Below are 22,904 nucleotides of genomic sequence, written 5' to 3'. Positions count from 1 at the left end.
ACACCTTTTTTTTTTTTTATAACTCCAAATACCTTCTCTGGAGTGACCTCTGTGATACAAAACAAGTGGAGTCATCAGTGTCAGGAACACTGATGGATAAAGAGGGCCGTGTCAGCTGACGTGGAACTGCAGGTCCCAGCATGCTTTGCTCTAAAACACAGCTTGGCCACTCATTAATGGTTATACTCAATTATTATTATTATACAGGATTTATATAGCGCCAACATTTTGTTCAGCGCTTTACAATATAATGGGAGACAATACAGCAACAATACAATTCAATACAAGAGGGATAGGAGGGCCTGATCCTTGGAGCTTACAATCTGAAAGACTCACTTGACCCTTCTCCCAACATTTCCATCAAGATCAATAATAAAACTCTCGGTCCCTTCTGCCAGGGTACTAGGTGTAACTCGGGACCCTGAGCTCTCCTTCAGCCCACATTTTGCCCAAATCTTGTCACCTTTAGCACTGTAACAATTCTAGAATTTGCCCCTTCTATTACATTGATGGCCTACCTCTGCACATCCCCCACTTCAGTCTATTGCTGACAGACTCCTCCACCTTACCAACTGTTCAGAGTCGACCAGTCCTGGGACAAGGTAATCAAGCACCCAGGGCAAGGATACCAAACAACACCCCCCCCCCAAATTGTATGAGTATTATGTGTCAGCAAAAATCCCCCCCCCCAAAAAAAAAATAAATAAAAAATTGATAACTAAGCCCCTAAGCATAAATTCCCTGTGCAATCCAAAATTCTTCAAAAACAACCCCCCCTCCCCCTTCCAGTACAAATCCCTCCCTCCCAGCTCAAATCCTCCCCCTCCCCAAAGTTCTCCTCCTAGCAAAAATTGTCTAGTCCTCAAATTTCCCCTCTGAGCGGAAATCCTCCCCCCTTTCAAATCCCCCTCTCGCATAGCCAAACTTTGAAACCTAACAATCTGCACAGGAGCTGCTTTAAAAGCTTAACAAATGACCAATTTAGAGTTACACAGGAGGTCTGATGCTAGCATTATGGCTCTCGCTCTGACGTTCGTGGTCATACCTCACATGTGTGGCACAATCGCTATTTAACTGCGTGCGGAACGGACTACTGTATTCTCATTTGTGTGTGAGCACGCAGGATTGGGGGACATAACAGCATTTTCTTTTACAATTTAATATGTATTTTATTTTAATTTTTTTTTTTTTTACAGTGTAACTTTGCTTTTGATGAGAAGCTCACAGTGTGCAGCAAAATCAAGGTAAGCAATTTCAGTACAGGAGAGAAGCCTGCACAACCGTGGAAGACGAAAGTGAAGTCTAGCATTCAGTTTTAAAGCGATACTAAAGGTTCATTTTTTTTTTTTGTTAGTAAAATAACAAACATGTCTATACTTACCTGCTGTGTGCAGGGGTTGCGCACAGAGCAGCCAGGATCCTCTTCTCGGGTCCCCTGCAGGCTCTCCTGGCTCCTCCTTTCTGTCGGGTTCCTAAGCTGCTTGCTATGGGGGCACCCGCTGCTCCGTGTGTCCATTCACACACGGAGCCGCAGCTTGGACCCACGCCCCCTCTCACTCCTCCTCTGACTGGCTGTGATTGACAGCAGTGGGAGACAATGGTTTCTGCTTGCTGTCTCAGCCAATGAGGAGGCAGAGACCAGGGACAGCCGAGGCTATCATGCACATCGCTGGATCTCAATGGGGCTCAAGTAAGTGTTGAGAGGGCTGGGGGCACTGCTGCACACAGGGTTTTTTTACCTTCATGCATAGAATGGATGAAGGTAAAAAACCTTCAGCCTTTACAGCCAATTTAACATCATAACCCCTCTTCAACCCCCCCCCCATCCCCATAACACCTCATCTTCCTTCCCCACCTCTTCCTCAAAACTGCTCCCCCCTCCTCATTCACAGTAACCCTTCTCATTTCCTCCCCCCTCCTCATAACCGCTCCTTATTCGCTCCCCCTTCCCCATAACCCTTCCTCATCTCCAGTCCCCTCCTCAGAATTCCTCCTAATCTCGCCCCCTCTTCAATTCCATGACCCCTTCTCATTTTCATAATCCCTCATCTCCTCCCCCTCCCTGATCCTTACAACCCCTCCTCATCTCCCCCCCCCCCCTTCCTCATTTCCATAACACCTCCTCATTTCCTCCCCCTTCCTTCAAACCCCTCCTTATCGCCTCCCCCTTCCCCATAACCCCTCCTCATCTCCTCCCCCTTCCCCATAACTCATCCTCATCTCCTTTGTCATCTCCATATCAGCCCCCTTAACCATCTTCTCCCCCTTCCCAATAACCCCTCCTCATCTCCTCCCCCTTCCCAATAACCCCTCATCTCCTCCCCATTCCCAATAACCCCTCCTCATCTCCTCCCCCTTCCCTATAACCCCTCCTCATCTCCTCCCCCTTCCCCATAACCCCTCCTTATGTCCTCCTTTCTCATCTCCATATCCCCCTCCTCATCTCCTCCCCTTTATCTCCATAGCCCCTCCATCTCACCTCCCCTCATCTTCATAACCGATCCTAATCACCACAGCCCCTCCTCATTTGCTCCCCCTTCTTCATAACCCCTCCTCATCTTCTCCTCCTTCCTCACCACCACTCCTCATCTCCTCTTCCTTCCTCATCTCCTCCCCACTTCCTCATCCTCATTGCCATAACCCATCCTCATCGCCATAACCCCTCCTCCTCATTGCCATAACCCCTCCTCATCTCCATAACCCCTCCTCATCTCCATAACCCCTCCTCATCTCCATAACCCCTCCTCATCTCCATAACCCCTCCTCATCTCCATAACTCCTCCTCATCTCCATAACTCCTCCTCATCTCCATAACTCCTCCTTCTACAAAGGGAGACAGCACAGGAAGCGATCGGTTCCCAAGATTTCTAGTAGAAGCAACAGGTATTCTTTGCACTTATCAAACAGAACAAAACACTCTCAATGGTATGTTTTAAAGACCAAAAGGGGGCAAATAAGAGAAGTTCATTGTTAGGGAGTACATACACTTTAATGAAGGACAATTCACCTTTCGTAATACAGGAAAACAAATAAGTGTGAAAAAGCCCTCAGAAAAGTGGAGAAAGGGTTACGACCTCTGTCTAGTTTTTACTGCTTTCTATAGCTGTTAGAAATAAATGAGGTCTTCTCCCCTGCCAGGCAAGACTGTGTGGTGTGGCAGAGTGGCATACATTTCAGAACTGGATGGACAGGTAAGGCAAACCAGCTCCCTCATAGGTATCTCATCTGTGTATTTAGCTATTCACCTGGCGTTCAGCTTTAAATGTTGAGGAACAAGCTGCACCATGCTGAGACTTGTAGTCCTTTGACAGCTGGTGGGCCACAAACGGCCCACAACTGCTCTGAACAAACCGTCTTTATAAAAGAATGCTGCATCGAATGAACTTAATACTGTTTCGCTTATTTCCCCCTCTCATGTGTGTCCCCCCGCTTCCCCGGGTTAACATCTAATCCTTTGCACCTGCAAAAGCTCCACAGACTGCAGACTGCCAAGAATCGAGCGTACGGCCCCGCTTCCATGACCAGAGATCCTGGAACGAAAAACAGAAGAGAAATAAAGAAAAAAAAAAGGAAAGTCACTGAATGACTGAGATCATTTGCAATCCTCCACATTTCATGGATGGGAATTGATGTAAGAGGTCACGGGAAATTCTGCGGGTCAGCCTTGGGAAAGCTGGGACTCGCCAGCTGTTGTGGAACTACAACCCTCAGAATTCTCTGCCGGACTCCAAGGAACAAAATCATGTCTGGCATGCAGTGTATTATTTTTGAATTGCTGTTATAACCCAAAAACTGACATGAATAGCATTGTGTGTAAAGGCTATAATAACACTTACAAGCAGGGAGCCGCTAATGGCACAGCATACAGATTTATTTTAAGTATTTTACATCTTCATCTCAAAAAATGCATAAAGAGAATGTGTGAGGATAGAAATATGGGAGAAGCTGCCAATGCCGACTTGTCTTTGAAACTGCACCTGTCAGGGCTTAAAGCAGAACTCCAGGTTGTTGTTTTTAAGAACACCCCTCGGGTTAACAAAAAATACTCATCCAATCCACACCCAGGCACTGCACTCCATTTCATCCTCCACCACACATCAATGCCCATTACAGGACTGAGTGACAGCCAGCATGATCCAACCCATTCCTGTGAGCCCTGGCTGTCATGGACATACCTCCTGGAAATCCATCACCACTCCGACCTGGGACCATAGTACTGCAGCAATGAAAGTGCCCCCCCCCTTACCTCCAAAGCTAAAAAAACCTAGGGGCATGCAGCTATGCATGCTGATCTATAAATATCCTAAGACTCCATTGACACCTCACAGGTGCAATGGAGCGCACACACTTTTTTGTGCATTCCTGCGTGTTGAGTTTAGGGCAGCAAGAAATGCACAAAAGAAGTCCCAGAAACATTTTAAAAATCATGCCGCACCAAAACACTGCGGTACCATGCCATTTGTCGCGTGCGTCAGAAAGGTACGTAGGGCTGCCGTTAAGAATAAAATGGTGCTGTTGCGCATCTGCAAAGGGACAGCAAATGTTTGTGCAATGCACCGGTGTTATTGAAGCCTAAACTAATATAAAAAAACAAACCTTTATTTGTTTACCTACCAAGAATTGATTTTTACTTCCTGCTATAGTAGCCAGGGGTTAACAGGCGCCCCCTTAGAAGGTTACACCACCAGTGGGAAGTTGGAGATAGACTTTAACCCCTTCGCACCCAAGACAGATGTCCCTTTAACAAGGTCCTAGTGCCGGGGGGTGGGAAGGACTGACTGATCACGCAACCACTGATTTGCTGCCACAGTGGTCACATAATTAGGATCCCATTAGCCGGCTACCAATAATTAGCAGAAACCGAGTGCTGTCTTTGACAGCTTGGCCACTGTGATGAGGATATGCAGAGAGCATGCCCAAAGCTCAAAAAGCTCTTCCATCCATGGATACATATGTGTGACAAGTGGATGTTAAAGCCAACCCACTTTGCCGCCACACATCTGCGTTACATGGGAGGCAAGAGGTTAAAGTGAACCCGTGCTTTGCCCATGCAATGGCCATCCTTCCCAGTTGCACATGCTCATCTTCCCGGCACATCCTGCTCCTTTTGGCCCCTGAAAGCCAGGAGATGTAAATCTGTGTAAGTCTAAAGTCATAATTCAGTGCTCATGAAGGGTCACATGAAGCTTTCACAGTTCTGAGAACTATCTACCTTCCCATGCGACAGCCCTGGGTGGCCAATCACCAAGCTTTGGGTGGCCAATCACCAAGCAGCACTGCTGTCACATAGGAGGAAGGACAGTGAGTCACATGCTTCCCCATTCCTGGAAGTACCAGGTATTGCTCCTCAATCCCAGTGGCCCTGCATGGGCAGACTTCAGGCTCACATTAGTTCTCTCTACCTTCCCATGCGACAGCCCTGGGTGGCTGGGTGGCCAATCACCAAGTCCTGGGTGGCCAATCACCAAGCCCTGGGTGGCCAATCACCAAGCAGCACTGCTGTCACATAGGAGGAAGGACAGTGAGTCACATGCTCCCCCATTCCTGGAAGTACCAGGTATTGCTCCTCAATCCCAGTGGCCCTGCATGGGCAGACTTCAGGCTCACATTAGTTCTCTCTACCTTCCCATGCGACAGCCCTGGGTGGCTGGGTGGCCAATCACCAAGCCCTGGGTGGCCAATCACCAAGCAGCACTGCTGTCACATAGGAGGAAGGACAGTGAGTCACATGCTCCCCCATTCCTGGAAGTACCAGGTATTGCTCCTCAATCCCAGTGGCCCTGCATGGGCAGACTTCAGGCTCACATTAGTTCTCTCTTCAGTAAGTTACTCGCAAGAATGCAGACTGGGAGTTTTGACTTCACCATCTGTGGAGTTCTTCCAGGTTAGTGACGCACTAAATAGAGAAAAAAGGGTGCGGATGACAGAGCTTTCAAAACTTAGCTGGCCATGGCAAATCCCGTGGTTAGCCCAGCCCCTCTAAAAAGTGTTACAGCCCCTTCTCACTGCCTGTTCTACCCACAAAATGTCAACCCACTGGGCTGCAACCAGGAACATTTCCCTATTCACTTGAATAGATTACATTTGGCAGCAATACCTTCTGCTGAATGCACATTGCCAGTTTAATTTTTACCAAGGCCACATCACAGACGCTGCACAGGTACAGCCCTGAGCGACTGCATTTCTGTGTTTTGGCTGCTTTTACCACCCCTCCCCAGCCACCTGTGTGAATAAGCCCTTATTGCCTGTACAAAAACCAATACAAATGCAGGAGAAGATCGAGCCTGGCCACCTTGGCACAGTGTTCTAGCAACACCAATGAATACATTCACACAAACTTACATCAAACACTAGAGGTCTGTATACCAGAATGTTGCCCTATGTCCAATATTGCCCAGTCCTCGGATAAGGGACAGGTCCACTCACTCCAAAATAAACATAGGAAATCCCTGAATGGTTAAAACTCACCTTAACACCGAAGATAGAGGCCGGAAAACTGGTTCTAATTTCTCATAGAGTCGCACAATTATTGGCCCCAGGCACAAACACTTCTGTGGAATGTGTGCGTATGACATGCACACTGATCCATAACCTACAGTGTTCAGTGTCATCTCACAATAAAGTAATTATACTGCAATAGAGTGTATAAGAGATCTGGAATAAGCCTATAATCCCCACTACATCATTCTATTATTGCAGGCTCGCCATGATGTCAGTAATACACTGTAATTACCTGCCATTCATACCTACAGGAAGGGGTAACACTGGTAAACCATTTCCCAAATCATTCTGGAAGGAAAGCGTGTTTTCACTTCTTTACATTACTAAAATGTTAACGTAGAATTAAATGCCCAGCAATTTTTTTTAACAAAGTATTTCTATGCATTAACCTCCCTGGCGGTATGATTATTTCAGATTTTTGGTGCTGAAAGCGGTACCATTATTTTGCATGGAAATATGTAGTTTTTTTTATTGTAGGCTGTAATTTTTAGGAATAACTCACTGAAATCTGTCCGAACAAGTCTAGTAAACATCCCGGGTATGATAAAATTTGAAACACAAAATCATAAATTATGATTTAATAAATAATCATAAAAAATAATATAATAATAATAATACATTTAATTCAATAATATAATCAATGAAATTTGAAATATAGCTCCAAGTTCGCACATCGCTGAGCAAAGTCGCAAAATCGTTTTCAGTGTGATGACGAATTTTCCCCACGAATCATTATCACTCAATTCTGCAAGTGGTTCTGATTTACTATCGCTGTTCTCTAGCTGATCTAAACCCGCTTTTGACCTAAAGGGATGCTTTTTGGACGCCATGGACTTTTCTAAGTTTCCAGGCAGAAAGAACAGTAAAAATGCAGACGGGACAGGACAAAGCACTCGGGACAAAATGTATGTGAAATGGTTTGAAACAGCAATGTTTTACTATGTAAAATTCGCTTAGAAAAAAATGACATTTTTAAAAATTTTCTAATTTCCCGCCGGTTCCGGCGCCCGTACGTCCCGACGTCACAGGGACCGGAACACAGAAGCCGGATGCCGGCATCGGCCGGAGGAGATGGCCGGGGACGCTGCAGGGGACACATCACGGGAGCGAAGGACAAGGTAAGCTCTGCAGGGAATCCCTATGCAGCGCCGCATGGTAGGCCCGAGTGTAGCTCGGGGATACCGCTTTTGGTACTAAAATTTTACCCCGAGCTACACTCGGGAATACCGCTAGGGAGGTTAAGGTAAAAAAAACAAACCTTTTTCATGCAACTCGACCCCCAACCCCCCCCCCCAAATACCTGAGCTTGATCTCGATCCAGCGATATGCAGAGGCTTTCTTGGCTCTCTCCCTCCTCATTGCTTCAGAGACAGCACAATATGGACCCTACTGCATATACCTACACCTAGCATGGCGCCCAAGGAAGCAGACTGCTATGGAACCTGGCCACACTGCTCTTGCGCCGCGCTCTATGCATGGTAATTGTTTGGGCCAAATGTGAAGGCCACCTTGACACACTGCACATGCGCACCTTATGAACAGTGCCCGTGTATGCACAGACTAAGAAAGTCCTGCCCAGGAGACCACATATCAGAAAGTGATGAAACACCCAGCATTTTACAGTTGTCATCGAACAGGAGGAGAGGGAAATCTACCAATGGAGACACCCATGCTGGTAATGACAGCGAGGGAATTTCCCTACACTTTGGAGAGGTTTCTACTTATTTCCTGTTGTGTTCCTTGGAAAGGATTCCAGAAATCCTGGATTCAGTTATGGTGAGCTGGGTTTCTTTCCAGCAGAGATGGAGAGTAGAGATGCAACTTGCTTCAACAGAAATGCCACTGGTGGTGATCTGAGTATCTTCTAAGATGTCCCCAGAAGGTTTCTCCAGGATCTGCACCAGGAAAATACCAAAAGGGACCCTTGGACAGACCCAGAAATGCCCGCAAAATGTTATCTCCTAGTTAGCCTGGCAATGGCATGGAATCCCAAAGTGGGAAAATCTGGGTCGGCCCACTAATATTACTTCCTCATGATCCCCACAGCAGACAACAATCTTAAGTCCTCATGCACACGGGACATTTTTAAAGCTGCTGTTTTTGGCTTTTGGCGTTTTTTTCTACAGCCAGTAAATCCCCCAGCATGTTATCCTATGTTTCCATGCACACATAGACTGTAATCAACGTTTTTTGGCTGGGGCGTTTTTTGGCTGGAAAAAACCCAGAACAAATGAGTTTATAGAGAAGTTTTTTAGCTGTAAAACCGCTCTAACGCTGAAAAATGCAGAAAAAGGCCATACATCGTGGTAAATCACGGCAAACCAGCGCTTTTGGACTTCTGACCAAAAAATAAGATTTTGATCAAATAAAACTAAAAAACACAGCACAACGCAAATGTGAAAAAAGCAGCAAAATGCTAATACAAAAACGCTGAAAAACGCTGCTAATACAAAAACACTGAAAGTTTATAACGTGACTTTACACAGCTAATGTTACCAGCGTATTAAAATGCCCCATGTTCATGGAGCCTAAAAAATATTGATGACGACGATAAAGCTAGACTGCAATCAAATAACTTTCATTTAAAGTGTTACTAAACCCACAACAGTAAAAACCGTCTGTATATGCAGGAAAGCATGCTTATTATACTCACTGTAGGACCTAAGGGATTATTCCTCTGCACTGTGTAAAAAGGATGTTTGATCCTGTCTTGTCTGATCCACCCCTTTTTCTAGTGTCTACTAAATATCTCCTGATACAACAGAAACTCTGACGCAAGCTGCACATGCTCAGTTTGGTGTGTATTATTAGAGGGTTTTTTTGTTTTGGGAGAGTGCATGTGATCAGCACAAGGCCAATCAGCACTCTCCAGACAGAGGCCAGGGGTTCTGCATCCTCCTACAGGAGAATGAAAACTTCTCCTACAAGCTGTAACCAGTGGTCTGCTGGATAGAAGTCACAAGACTGCTCTAACTGCTGAAAAGAAAAGGTATTTAGCAATTTCTATTTACTAAAATAATTGCATTTCCATGTTTTGTGTATTGTGGGAGACCAGATATAGTAAATACGGGGTACTGGGTTTAGTAACACTTTAAGGTCTCTTTCACACAGGCGGACCGACCAGGTTCCCCTGTCTGTTTTTCTGGTGGACCAGATCTGACCCTCCATTATCCTCTATGGAGTGGCGGATATAAGCAGACTTGTGTCCATTTACACCCACCTACATCGGATCCTACCTGCTAAAAACAGACAGCTGGCAATCCGTTACCTATCCGTCTAGAGGATTGGATCCGATGGCAGTCAGGTGTAAATGGACAGGTGGTCCATTTACATATGACCGCCCCATGGATGACAGGGGGCTGTGTCCGTGTCCGGTCTGACTGAATACGTGGAGCATACACGGACCAGCCATCTGCTTGCTCAGCGGGGATCAACGGACAGATTCCCCAAAGAGCAAGCAGACTCCGTGTGGAAGGGGCAGAAAACTGAACTTGGGGATAAGCAATTGTCTGAATACAAGAGTCATGCATATTCCTATTTGAATCCTTTCCTGAATCATTTCTTCCAGATCTGTACAGTAGTCCAGTGTAAGACTTTACTTCTGTGCAGAAGCTTCCTGTAATAAAGACCGGTCACTGCTGCTCTGTCCTTGTGTAGGGCGACTGGTCTTGTCTCCACCCCCTCGCATAGTTTACTGTAGGCAGCCTGCAGTAGGTGGGGCCTGCTGGTTCCCTCCCACAGCTCTGATATCCCTGCTACTTTTACAAGGTAAAAACTGGGTATGCAAAGGAATTTGGTACATAAAACATGGATTTATATCCTTTGCTACTATTGATCAATTTATTAAAAATAAATTTTTGTGCCTGAACTCAATTTTAAGAATATTCCTCAATAGCCACAAAGGATATAAATCCTATTTGTGTGCAGCAAATGGCTTTGCCATACTGTATAAGCAGTGGTGATGTCATCATAGTTTTTCGCATAACCTGTGTAGAGAGCAGAGTTGTGGGAGGGATCCATTAGGCTCCACCCACCTGTAATATAAGGCTAGATGCAAAAACCAAAAGCAAGTCACACACAATACACAGGTACGATCAACTAGCCTTATACCATTGTTTCTAAGCACGTGAGAGACACACTACCAAGTATAAAGCTTCCCTGGCACATCATGGAGCATTCACTCAGCACCCCAAGAAATATCAGAATCCAACTGCAGTATTCTTGCACTGTCAAAACCTCCACTTTTATTATCACACAACACACAGGAGGATATATCTTATGGTCATCACAATCTGCATAATAACACACACTAATAGTAATGTGAGTATCAGAGCATGAAATAAAAACATCTTTTGACAGCGTCACAACATAGAATTAATACATTACCAAAGCTACGGGAAGAAGAGAAGGAAGAGACCTCATCAAAACCATAGTGCACAGGAGATCGTGGAGAAGCCTAGGACATGATAGAGATCGATGAGTCCATGCAGCCTTGGCAAAAGTCCCAGCATCAGAACGTCCTCTTTGGCGCGGGAGGTCTTCTGATCACACCGTGTCCAGGCCTCTCTTAAATATCCTGGTTCATTGCTTCTGGTCACACTCACAAAATGAGCAGCGCCTTACCCATTCCAGCAAGAGCTACTCAGAAAAACACAGAAAAGGTTCCTTGAGGTAACAGAGTCACACCCAGTCACTTTACTGGACAAACAACTCTCATCTAATACCCCCAATCCTAATGGCACAAACCAGTACACATTTCTAACTACATAAACAACTTCTTATCTTTTCTAACTTAAACATTTCTTAAATGCACAAACAACTCACAAACAACTTTTATCTAATTTAAGCAGTTCTAATGTCTTGTGACTCTAATGCAGGCCATAGACGAGTCAAACATCGGCCAATTTTTCGACCGATAAACGAAAAATCGGTCATTCGTTCGGCCGATGTTACCACCAACGATTAAAAAATCGTCCGACTAAATCATAAAGTTCACCCAATATTTTCTGTCCTTTGCAGGTCACGGCTCATGCGCAGATTTTTTATCGTTAAAACGATCGGCCGATTTGGCCATCATTGTTGGGAAAATCGGCTGATCGTCCAAATCGGCGCAAAATTTCCAACATGACCGATAATCTCAAAGTGCAAAAAAACACGAAAAACGGCCGACCAATTAACCCACTAACAGTCCGAAAATCTGCCGATTTTGTCTATGGCGGGCATTAGCCTCAGCCCCATAACCCTTAGCTCATATGCTTCTGGCATATGGGCAGCGATGCTGTATTGTAAAAATCCCTCAAGAAACAAAGGGCCCAAGGCCAGCGCATTTCATATGCATTACACCACTATAGGTTGCCTGCTGAAAAATAGAGGAGGGGGCGGAGACAAGACCAGTCACCCTGCACAATAAGAAGGAGCAGCAGTGAGCGGTCTTTATTACTGAAACGTTTGCATGGAAGTAAAGCACAGGATTACAGCACAAATCTGGAAGAAACACACTATAGATCCCAATATTCATATCTATGTTCAGACAATATTTGTTTTAGCCCAGATTTCAGCGTTAAGCATTTAAACCACTAGATATTTCTGATAAAACGTCCCTGTGTGTACAGGCCGCATATCTATTTTAATGATGCTAAATATAAATGATATCCTTGGCAGTGCACCAGCTGATATTAAGTAATCGTTAAATATACAGTAACAAGATGGATGGCACTGGAGGGAGGCGCGTGGGTCCCATATGCGTTCAGTATTTTGCAGGATGTCCTATAGACAAATTCTCTGCGTGTATTTAAAGACAAAACACAGAAGAAGTCTTTGATTCTCGTTTGGCTTCAGGAAGCCGGTCCCAACAGGCCACTTATGCATACTTATCCTAGCAGCTTGTGTTTCTGGGGAAACTCTGCAGAGGAAGAACTTGTGGCATTGACAAATTGATGGTCGCAGTACAAACACATGACATTCTCTGCACCTGATAGAAGACGGGGGGGGGAATTAGAATCCATCCTTTAATGAGACCCGCTGTCATGACTTGCTGCAATACTTGGGATTAAAGATTGTTTCATCTGGGTACCTGTGCAAGGTTGAGTGACTTAAAGCGGAACGACACTCGAAAAGTCCAACTGGTTTGGGGGACTGGGTGCTGATTTTTGTTTGTACCTGCTCCCACTTCCACAATCCTCATCTAGTGAGGATTTTGTCCCTTGCCCCGAACCCTCCCACAGCCTTTTGGGACACGTTACATGTCCCAGAAGGCTGCATGACCTTGTACAACGTTCCGTGTGAGTTCACGCATGCAAACTGGGGTACCAGCGGTGGCTCCTCAAGAAGTCACAGCCGAATACCTTTGTTACGATGGCGGTGCCAGGGACCCGAAGATCTAAAAAGAACTGGCTGTGGGAAGACAGGCACTAGGGAGCACCTGATTTTTAAATATTAACAGCATTGTAGCTGCTGACTTTTAGGCCCCATTCATATCTCCCGATTTGGGATTGCGGGTAGAATCACTGTGATTCTGCCTGCGACCCCAAATTGTATAACAATTGCAGCACTACTTTCTGCTTGCATTTGGGTGCCATTATCAGTGGCACCTCAAACAGGATGCGATTCTGCCACGATTGTCGTGGATGTGCAGCAAAAATGGCAGACCGTACCTTCACAAATCGTACCTTCACAAAAAGGGGTAGGAGCTTCTTTTCAGGCAGCAAATGTACATTGGACAGCCCATTCAAAGAGGACGCAGAATCGCATGAAAATCCTGTTGGTGTGAACTGGGCCTTTTTGGTCAGCCTCTTTGGGCTGACCGTACAGTGCTAGATTTTTGTAAGAACATTTGTTTGAAAAATCTATTAAGTATATTCGATACTGCCATCAGAAGCTTGACAAATGTCGCTCAAAAGTACTTCAAAATTTCATTTGCTTTTAATGAATAAGTTCACTTTTTAACAAAAAATAAAAAACATTTTTTTGCAGGTAACAAAATGTGCATTTATTATTTTTTGTTTGTGGAGCCTCTCCCCCTGACCTGTCCATATATCTGCTTGGTCATGCACCTCGTTTAGGCAAGCAGATACCTACTGACAGGAAGGCTCAATGAACTACCATGGCTCTGTGGAGAGTCAGGGTAGTTCATTGAGAACTACAAGCCGACAGCCGCAAAGGATGCCGGAACTTGTAGTTTTCCCATTCACAGAATACTGTGAATGAATGACGTGGTCGGGCAGGCTCAGCCCCACATGTCAACTTTTTTTTTTTTTTTTTAATTGTGACAGCTAGCCGGAAGGAGAAGATCCCCCGCAAGCTGTCACAACGGGGCAGGACGGGGTTAACATCTGGGGTGATCAAAGGGTTAACTGTGTGTTAGGCAGTGATTTTATTGTGAACTATGTGCTGTTTTACTAAGCATACCTGCTGCTATCTCTCTGCTATGCAGCATGTCCACACTGGCAGGAGAGAGATCTGTGTTGTTTACACACAGATCTATCCCACTCGCAGCTTTGCCAGCGATCACAGAGTCCAGGCCAAACTCCATGCAAAAACTTCTTGCTGCGGATTTCCTACCTTCACTGAATATGTCATCCATTTTCTGGGTCACGCAGGAATTACTCTGAAATAGTCTATTCATTTTCAAATCAAACTGTTAATTCTCTTTGGTTTCCTGTTTTGTAAGACCAGCGGCTGCTTTTCCTCCTATTCCCCCAGCCACTGGTCTTGGCACATCCCTTCTGTAGTTATTTCTCCAGGAAGTAGTGATATCATTGAGCCCCACTTGCAGTGGTGAGCAGACCGAGAATCTCAAGACACATTCAACTTGTACAGGCCTAGTGTACCTGCCCATGTTCACTACAATTCCCTGTGGTTGATGGGAACTGTAGTTTCCTTTTACTGCGGAGAGAGAGAGGAGAGAATATAACGTAATCCCTGCTGTTACACCTCCTCCTTGACAGAGCAGATGCTGAAATAATGATTTCCTGAAAATTCAATTAGATTTTCTCTTCAATGGTAAAGATTTCACAAAAGTATTAACTGTTTAGTGCTTTCTGTAGGGGGGTGTACTTATGGGTGATTTTTTTTTTTGCCTATCCTGGAATTCTTCTTTAAACATCTGTGCTGGGTGGACTGATCCTCACACACCTCGTGTCCAGAAAAATCACTTTATGTGCATATACAATTTTTGTTTTTTAAATTGAAGTTGGTAATATAGAATCACATTCCGTGAATATATCAAACATGCACAATCTAGTCCAAATAATTCCAGCTACACAGAACAGCATTTTACCCTATGCTAGAAGAGGATATATTCATGAGGATTTAGAAACCTTTCTTCCTTACCTTTAGAAATTCCCACAATGGAAACTGGACCAGAGAGAATGGGATCTAAAAAAAAATATAAAAAAAGAATTGAATGTAAGAGTTGTGCTTACATGGAAAACTGTTATGAAGATAGACTCACATTCTTCAGTGTTTAAAGGTGAACGCCAGACAAACAGGTAATTACACAGATGAAGTACATATGGAAGATGCTTTACCTGCCATCCTGCCACAGCTAGTTTTGGGGATTTCTGCTATGATTGTGCACTTCCACAGCGGCCCCACAAGTATAGAATATGCATATTTAAAGAGGATTTTCAGTCCCCCCCCCCCAAAAAAAAAAAAAATAAAAGTCAGCAGCTACAATACTGTAGCTGCTGACTTTTAATAAAAGGACAGTTACCTGTCCGGGGATCAGGCACTATCCTTACCCGAGCCGGTTCTTCGGGTCCCCGTCACTGGCATGTTTCCTAAGGGAAGACACCTTCCTGCCGGGCTGTTCTTTGTGTATGGTTCCAAAACCAGGTACCTGCTCCCCCCCCCCCCCCCCAAAAAAAATGAAAAGTGTAGAAGTGGTAGAGAAGGGGGGAGGAGACAGAAAAGTGGAATTTACTCTTTTGGTGGACCTTCAATCCCTCAGTTGCATGTTTTGAATCCTTATGCTGCTAGCATTGGTATGTAGATAGGAAAGTATATCATATTTACTTGTTTTAAACTGTTTTTTACATTTCTATATTTACTCCCTAGTTTTCATGCCTAGGCAAATGATCCCAGGAGTCTTCAGGAGGGGAAGAGGAGTTTTCTCAACTAAGCGCACCCACCTACCTGCATGCCTGAGCTAAAGGCAGATGGATTCCAGGAAGTAAATGCTACATGAATCAAATGCCCTTACTCAAGATGGCCTCAGCTAAAAAATGATTTCTCAGCAAAATAAAGAATGGAGACATGGATGGGTAAGTTTGCTTTGAATATTAAGAATTAATTAAAGTATGACTAAAAGGCAAAACTTTTTCTTTTTTTAGTTTTGGATAGAGTGGACAGGGATTAGGACACCAGCCAGTTTTTATTGCTGTCCGGGTCCCCGTCAAGGAGATTCAGCCTCTCTATTTGTCCTGTTTATTATTAGTGAAAGTAAAAGAAAAGCCCACATTTTGCATTGTCCCCAGAAAAGTAATAGAGGGGAAATCTTCCAATGGGGACACGAATTCTGGTGACCTGGGGGTCCCCAAGGAATTCCATTAAAGTGTTACTAAATCCACAACAGTATAATCAGTCTATATATGCAGTAAAGCATGCTTGTTATACTCACTGTGGGCTAAGGGATTAATCCTCTGCACTGTATCCTATAAACATCCTATAAAGGATGTTTGATCCTGTCTTCTCTGATTCTCCCCTTCTTCTACAGTCCCCAATCCATCTGCATTGGGGGCAAGCTGCACATGCTCAGTTTGGTGTGTATTGCTTGAATTATTTTTTTCTTGGGGGAGTGCATGTGATCAGCACAGAACCAATCAGTGCTGTCCAGAGAGAGGGTCAAGGGTCCTGCAGCCCCATAGGACAATCAGGGGAGAATGAAAACTCCTCCTACAAGCTTTAACCAGTGTTTGTCAGGACACTGATAGAAGTTACAAAACTGCTCTAACTGCTGAGAAAAGGTATTTAGCAGTTTATATTTACTAAAATAATTGCATTTCCATGTTCTGTGTACTGTGGGAGACCAGATATAGAGAATTTAGGGTCCTGGGTTTAGTAACACTTTCATTTGCAGGGATTTCCTCTCACTTTCTGTTTTGCTATGGGACGGGAAGTGAAGGGAAATATTCACAATAGGACACAGATGGCAAAAAAAAAAAAAATCCGACAGGGGTTATAACCCTCCTGCCTATAGTTCTATTTTAAATAACGCTTTTGGTTTGTGTTTCTCAGATACAGTGTTGAGCTGCTGAGTCACTGATCCAGGTCATTGACGCAATACTGGAACCAATGAATCATCAAGGCAGCCAGGCAATACGCATTTCCAGAAGGAGAGGTCGCCAGTGGCAGTGGAGTGTGTTTAGACATCTCAAGAGCATGCAATTATAAAATATTCTGCTTTTCCCCTTTTTAGAGGCCTGAACATCTGCTAGTATGCGGTTATTTCACATCCAAAGTCACATGACCAAATCGACGCCAAGAACTGTTACACTGCTGTACAAAGTGGGACAACAGAAAATCAGATCCTATATCTGGTGGTAACTGTCACGGTGCTGGTGGGTGTCCATTTCCTCCGGCTCTGCCCGACCACGGATAACGTTCCGTGATGATTGTTTTACGTATACAACCTAATACAGGCAGAGTCAGGCTGTCTGCTGGCTCCAGTCTCGGTTTGCCACTGCCAATCGATTTTGCAGATGCATGTTTTTGGTGTGGTGCTCCCACACAGACTTCACAGCCTAGATCCCAGGCTGCAAGGCACATATAATGTACGCAGAAGAGATGTACTAAGCAGTATTTGCATTTCAATATAGAAACAGAGAAAAGTGATGGCAGAGAAAAAAAAATCGAATGGTCCATCGAGTCTGCAATTTTTTTTTTAAGGGGGGGGGTTGTTTTTTTTGTTAACTTTTTTTTTGTCTGGGTATAGATTTATGATTGTCCCAAGCACGTACAGTCAGGTCCATAAATATTGGGACATCGACACAATTCTAACATTTTTGGCTCTATACACCACCACAATAGATTTGAAATGAAACGAACAAGATGTGCTTTAGCTGCAGACTGCCAGCTTTAATATGAGAGTATTTACATCCAAATCAGGTGAACGGTGTAGGAATTACAACAGTTTGCATATGTGCCTCCCACTTGTTAAGGGACCAAAAGTAATGGGACAATTGGCTTCTCAGCTGTTCCATGGCCAGGTGTGTGTTATTCCCTCATTATCCCAATTACAATGAACAGATAAAAGGTCCAGAGTTCATTTCAAGTGTGCTATTTGCATTTGGAATCTGTTGCTGTCAACTCTCAAGATGAGATCCAAAGAGCTGTCACTATCAGTGAAGCAAGCCATCATTAGGCTGAAAAAACAAACCCATCAGAGAGATAGAAAAAACAATAGGCGTGGAACATTCTTAAAAAGAAGGAACGCACCGATGAGCTCAGAAACACCAAAAGACCCGGAAGACCACGGAAAACAACTGTGGTGGATGACCGAAGAATTCTTTCCCTGGTGAAGAAAACACCCTTCACTACAGTTGGCCAGATCAAGAACACTCTCCAGGAGGTAGGTGTATGTGTGTCAAAGTCAACAATCAAGAGAAGACTTCACCAGAGTGAATATAGAGGGTTCACCACAAGATGTAAACCATTGGTGAGCCTCAAAAACAGGAAGGCCAGATTAGAGTTTGCCAAACGACATCTAAAAAAGCCTTCACAGTTCTGGAACAACATCCTATGGACAGATGAGACCAAGATCAACTTGTACCAGAGTGATGGGAAGAGAAGAGTATGGAGAAGGAAAGGAACTGCTCATGATCCTAAGCCTACCACCTCATCAGTGAAGCATGGTGGTGGTAGTGTCATGGCGTGGGCATGTATGGCTGCCAATGGAACTGGTTCTCTTGTATTTATTGATGATGTGACTGCTGACAAAAGCAGCAGGATGAATTGTGAAGTGTTTCGGGCAATATTATCTGCTCATATTCAGCCAAATGCTTCACAACTCATTGGACGCCGCTTCACAGTGCAGATGGACAATGACCCAAAGGAGACTGCAAAAGCAACCAAAGAGTTTTTTAAGGGAAAGAAGTGGAATGTTATGCAATGGCCAAGTCAATCACCTGACCTGAATCCGATTGAGCATGCATTTCACTTGCTGAAGACAAAACTGAAGGGAAAATGCCCCAAGAACAAGCAGGAACTGAAGACAGTTGCAGTAGAGGCCTGGCAGAGCATCACCAGGGATGAAACCCAGCGTCTGGTGATGTCTATGCGTTCCAGACTTCAGGCTGTAATTGACTGCAAAGGATTTGCAACCAAGTATTAAAAAGTGAAAGTTTGATTTATGATTATTGTTCTGTCCCATTACTTTTGGTCCCTTAACAAGTGGGAGGCACATATGCAAACTGTTGTAATTCCTACACCGTTCACCTGATTGGGATGTAAATACCCTCAAATTAAAGCTGACAGTCTGCAGTTAAAGCACATCTTGTTTGTTTCATTTCAAATCCATTGTGGTGGTGTATAGAGCCAAAAATGTTAGAATTGTGTCGATGTCCCAATATTTATGGACCTGACTGTATGTTGTTTCAGAATTATAACAGCCTGTTTAAGAGAACACACGCATTTTTCAAGGTGTCAGGTGCTGGACTGAATATTAGCCGCCCAGACTGTATGGAAAGGAGACCATATTATTATTATTATACAGGATTTATATAGCGCCAACAGTTTTCTCAGCACTTTACAATATAACTGGAGACAATACAGCAACAATACAGTTCAATACAAGAGGGATAGGAGGGTCCTTGGAGCTTACAATCTAGGAGATGGACCTCTTGCTTGAGCAAAAATACAAGGGGTCAAACTGTCTAAATCCAAGAACCAAAAAGTGATTGCAGCTTAAAGAGGGTTTTCAGTCCCCTACCCCCCTCCAAAAAATTAAAAGTCACCTACAAATATTGTATCTGCTAATTTTTAATACAAGGATCCAGCACTTTCCTCACCTGGGTAGGTTCTTCACCGAGTACCTTGCCCCACCATGCTAACTGTGGTAAGCCGGCTGTGACTCCTTGAAGCTTCACAGCTGGCTCCCTTCTGCAGCTTGGGATTGGTCCACAGTCTTCTGGGACTGGTGAAGTGTCCCAAGAGGCTGCAAGAGAGGGAAGGGGTGGTCCAACTTCCGCTTGGATCGCCAAGGCAGTGCAATGCAGTGCTGTTAATATGTATATTTAACACTTGAAGGTATTTATTATCTCTCATGGAGATCATTATACCCAACTGATACCCCACCTGCTTTTCTCTCCGTAAGGATGGCATTATATTCATTTAGGAATCTTCAGGGATCACCATCCACTTCCTCACCTGAGATGCTGGCTCTGAGATGACACAATCATGTAAAACATTGGTGCCTGTACAGTTCTCGGTTGTATTCACAAAAGTCTGACACAGATCAGCCCCTGCTATAACCCTTTTAGGCTCCATGCACACTAGTATTTTTTTAAGCTTCTAGAAGCTGTTATCAGCCTTTTTTCTGCTCCTAGAAGCTAAATAGTGATATCCTATGTGTCCATAAACACTATTTTTAGGCTAGTAGTGTTTTTCAAGCTTCAGTGTTTAGGAGCAGAAAAAAAATGTTTTTGTAGCGTTTTTGGGAGCATTTTTCTAGCAGAAAAAAACAAAAAAAAACCCAACACACTGAACATTCCTAAACGCTACTAAAACGCTCCTAACAGCTTTTTTTTCTCTACATGTACTATAAAAATGCTCCTAAACACTACTAAAATGCTCCTAATAGCTTCTTTTTTTTTTTTCTCTACACAAAAATGCTAATGCTCCTAAACGCTACTACAAGAGGGCACAAAGATGCTATTATCAGCGTTTTTTGTCAAGCTTTTTTTTTCTGAGAGTGCATGGAGCCTTACTTTGTGACTTTCTACAAGGTTACAATGTACAGTCTGATTAGAGAGCGACATTCTGCCATTTCAGCCTAGGCACTAGACTAGAGCTTAAAGTGAAACTAAACTTTCTCAAACAGCATGAAGTATTTTGAATCCTTATGCTGTTGGCATTAGTAAATAGATGAAGGTATTATATATTTACTCGTTTTTAACGAAGACTATATTCCAGTAGTCTTCATGGGCATTTATTTTCTATCATTGGAATGAGGGGCTCAGCTAAGCACACCCTCCTGTCCAGGGGCGGACTGACAACTCATGGAGCCCCCGGGCAATAGGGAGTCATGGGGCCCCTGTGTCCTCGCCCACACCCAAAAAAGCCTACGAAAAAGCCAATGAAAGGTACCAGCGGCATCTCATGGGGCCCCCTACTGACCCCGGGCCCTCGGGCAGTGCCCGAGTGCTCTAATGGTCAGTCCGCCCCTGCCTGTATGCCTGAGCTAAGGGTAGATGGATTCCAGGAAGTAAATGCTACATGAATCATCTGTTCTTAGTGTAGGTTCACACTAGTGCGGGTAGAAGCCGCTGTGGGACCTGCACTTCATCCTGCAGTTGAAACCACCCACACACAAAACTCAGTACCTGCGGACAGGTGCCATTAATTTTAATGGCATGACGCCTACACTGGAAATCGCACTCGTGCTGGAAACCACACTGTAATGTGGTTCCCAGTGCGGGTTGAAATTTCTGGAAAGGTGCAGGGACCTTTTCCTTGCATTTTGCCAGGAATGGATGAATGAATAAGCAAGTTTGCTTTGAATAATAAAAATGAATTAAACAGTATCTTCACTTTGTGGTTCAGGACAGGTTGAGATCAGGATCAGGTCAGGATTTTATCCTGTCCACAATTGACAACATGTGCGATTCAGAAGTGTTCCCATAGAAGTCAACGAGCCTGAACTCGCACCTGAGCTAGACCACACTGCTCAGAAAACTGACAGGACTCTTTTTCAATTCAAAATGAAACCACACACTGGTTGCACCACATACATGTGAACAGGCACAACATAAACCGATGTTATTTCACATATCATGCAAATTATTTTATTTCAGGTACTTATATAGAGCCGTCAATTTACGGAGCACTTTACATATATATTGTACATTCACATCAGTCCCTAACCCTCAAGGGGTGTACAATCTATGGTTCCTAACTCACATTCATACATACACATATTAGGGACAACTTAGACAGGATCCAATTAACCTACCAGCATGTCTTTGGAGTGTGAGAGGAAACCGGAGTACCCAGAGGAAACCCATGCAGACACAGGGAGAACATGCAAACTGCAGGCAGGAGGTGCCATGGTTGGGATTCGAACCAATGACCCTAGTACTGCCAGGTGGAAGTGCTAACCACTTAGCCACTGTGCTGCCCAAAACGCATCCAATTCGCATAACTAAATGATTTCTTAATAATGGTAAAATATGGAGCTTTTTACAAAGGGATACTGTTGCTGTATCCTGTGACATGTCAGGAATGTATTCATAAAAAGTTATATTTATGGCAAGTCCACTCAACAACATAGTCACCACTATTCCATAAAACACAAGCTTCTCTGCAGAATGCATCTGTTTGATTCTGAAGGTGCAAATAAATTTATAGAAATGATAAAGTTAAAAAATAAAGATGAAAAGCAAGTGTTATGCAGAAGACATTAAAATCTGAAGAATCCTAGAGACAGGAAGGCGATCAACTTGGCAGCTCTTGGCTGGGATCTCCCACCAACTGCGACGATTGCATTACAAGACCAGTGCCAGAAACACAGTAGCCTAACAACAAATCCAGTACGTTCAATTTCCCTGAAAATACAATACAAAGTACGGCAATAAATCTAAATGGGAACCAAAGTAGGCGATTCGATCTCAGTATGTACGAGAACATTTTATAACAGATACATTACACCCAGGGACGTTGGCTCAGCCGTACTTAAAAAACCAGCTGACGAGTGGTTTTAGGACAACTGAAATACCTTTCCACTCCATTCACTATGTTCAGGGGGAAACAGCATTGGTCATAACAGCTAAGGCTCACCACACACATGTACATATGATTGTACAATCTCCTTTAGATCTACATAAAAATGTAGTGCCTGATTGGATAGGTTAGGTAGGTCCTCCTATTACACAATTTTGGTAACTCAGTCCATTGTACAGAGATTGTATGGTCAGACTGTAATGTTTATGGTGATTCTAAGGTGGACTTTGTCAGAATATACGATAAAAAGCCAATTGTACCAAGTATTGTCAATTTTCTGTAAGTAAGCTAGTTGTTACTATACAGTAGTGGTCTGCAAACTGTGGCCCTTTGCTTGCCTTTATCTTGCCCTCGGGGCACTATTCCACCAACTGACACCAATGATGGAGCACCAATCCCCCCTATGGAAACCATTAATGGGTCACTATTCTTCTAATTGAGATTAACAATGGGGCACCATTTTTCTC

General features: G+C 44.0%; 1 protein-coding gene across 2 annotated transcripts in view; it reads right to left on the bottom strand.

Moving 5' to 3' along the window:
* The window catches only part of SLC25A26 (solute carrier family 25 member 26), a 198,550-nt gene that overhangs the window by 18,392 nt on the left and 157,254 nt on the right, over positions 1-22,904 (bottom strand). For both annotated transcript variants that reach the window (XM_089676013.1, XM_089676011.1), the window contains exons 6-7: positions 14,833-14,877; positions 3,461-3,530 (exon numbers count right to left, since the gene is read on the bottom strand). In XM_089676013.1, coding sequence (XP_089532139.1) covers positions 3,461-3,530; positions 14,833-14,877 — 115 coding nt within the window. The remainder of the gene's footprint in view (positions 1-3,460; positions 3,531-14,832; positions 14,878-22,904) is intronic.

This window comes from Staurois parvus, unplaced genomic scaffold (genome assembly GCF_062004578.1).
Source record: "Staurois parvus isolate SC_StPar_1 unplaced genomic scaffold, SC_StPar_1.0 ptg000162l, whole genome shotgun sequence".
NCBI lineage: Eukaryota > Metazoa > Chordata > Amphibia > Anura > Ranidae > Staurois > Staurois parvus.
The sequence above is the reverse complement of the archived record's forward strand: the minus strand, read 5'-3'. Positions and strand labels throughout refer to the sequence as shown.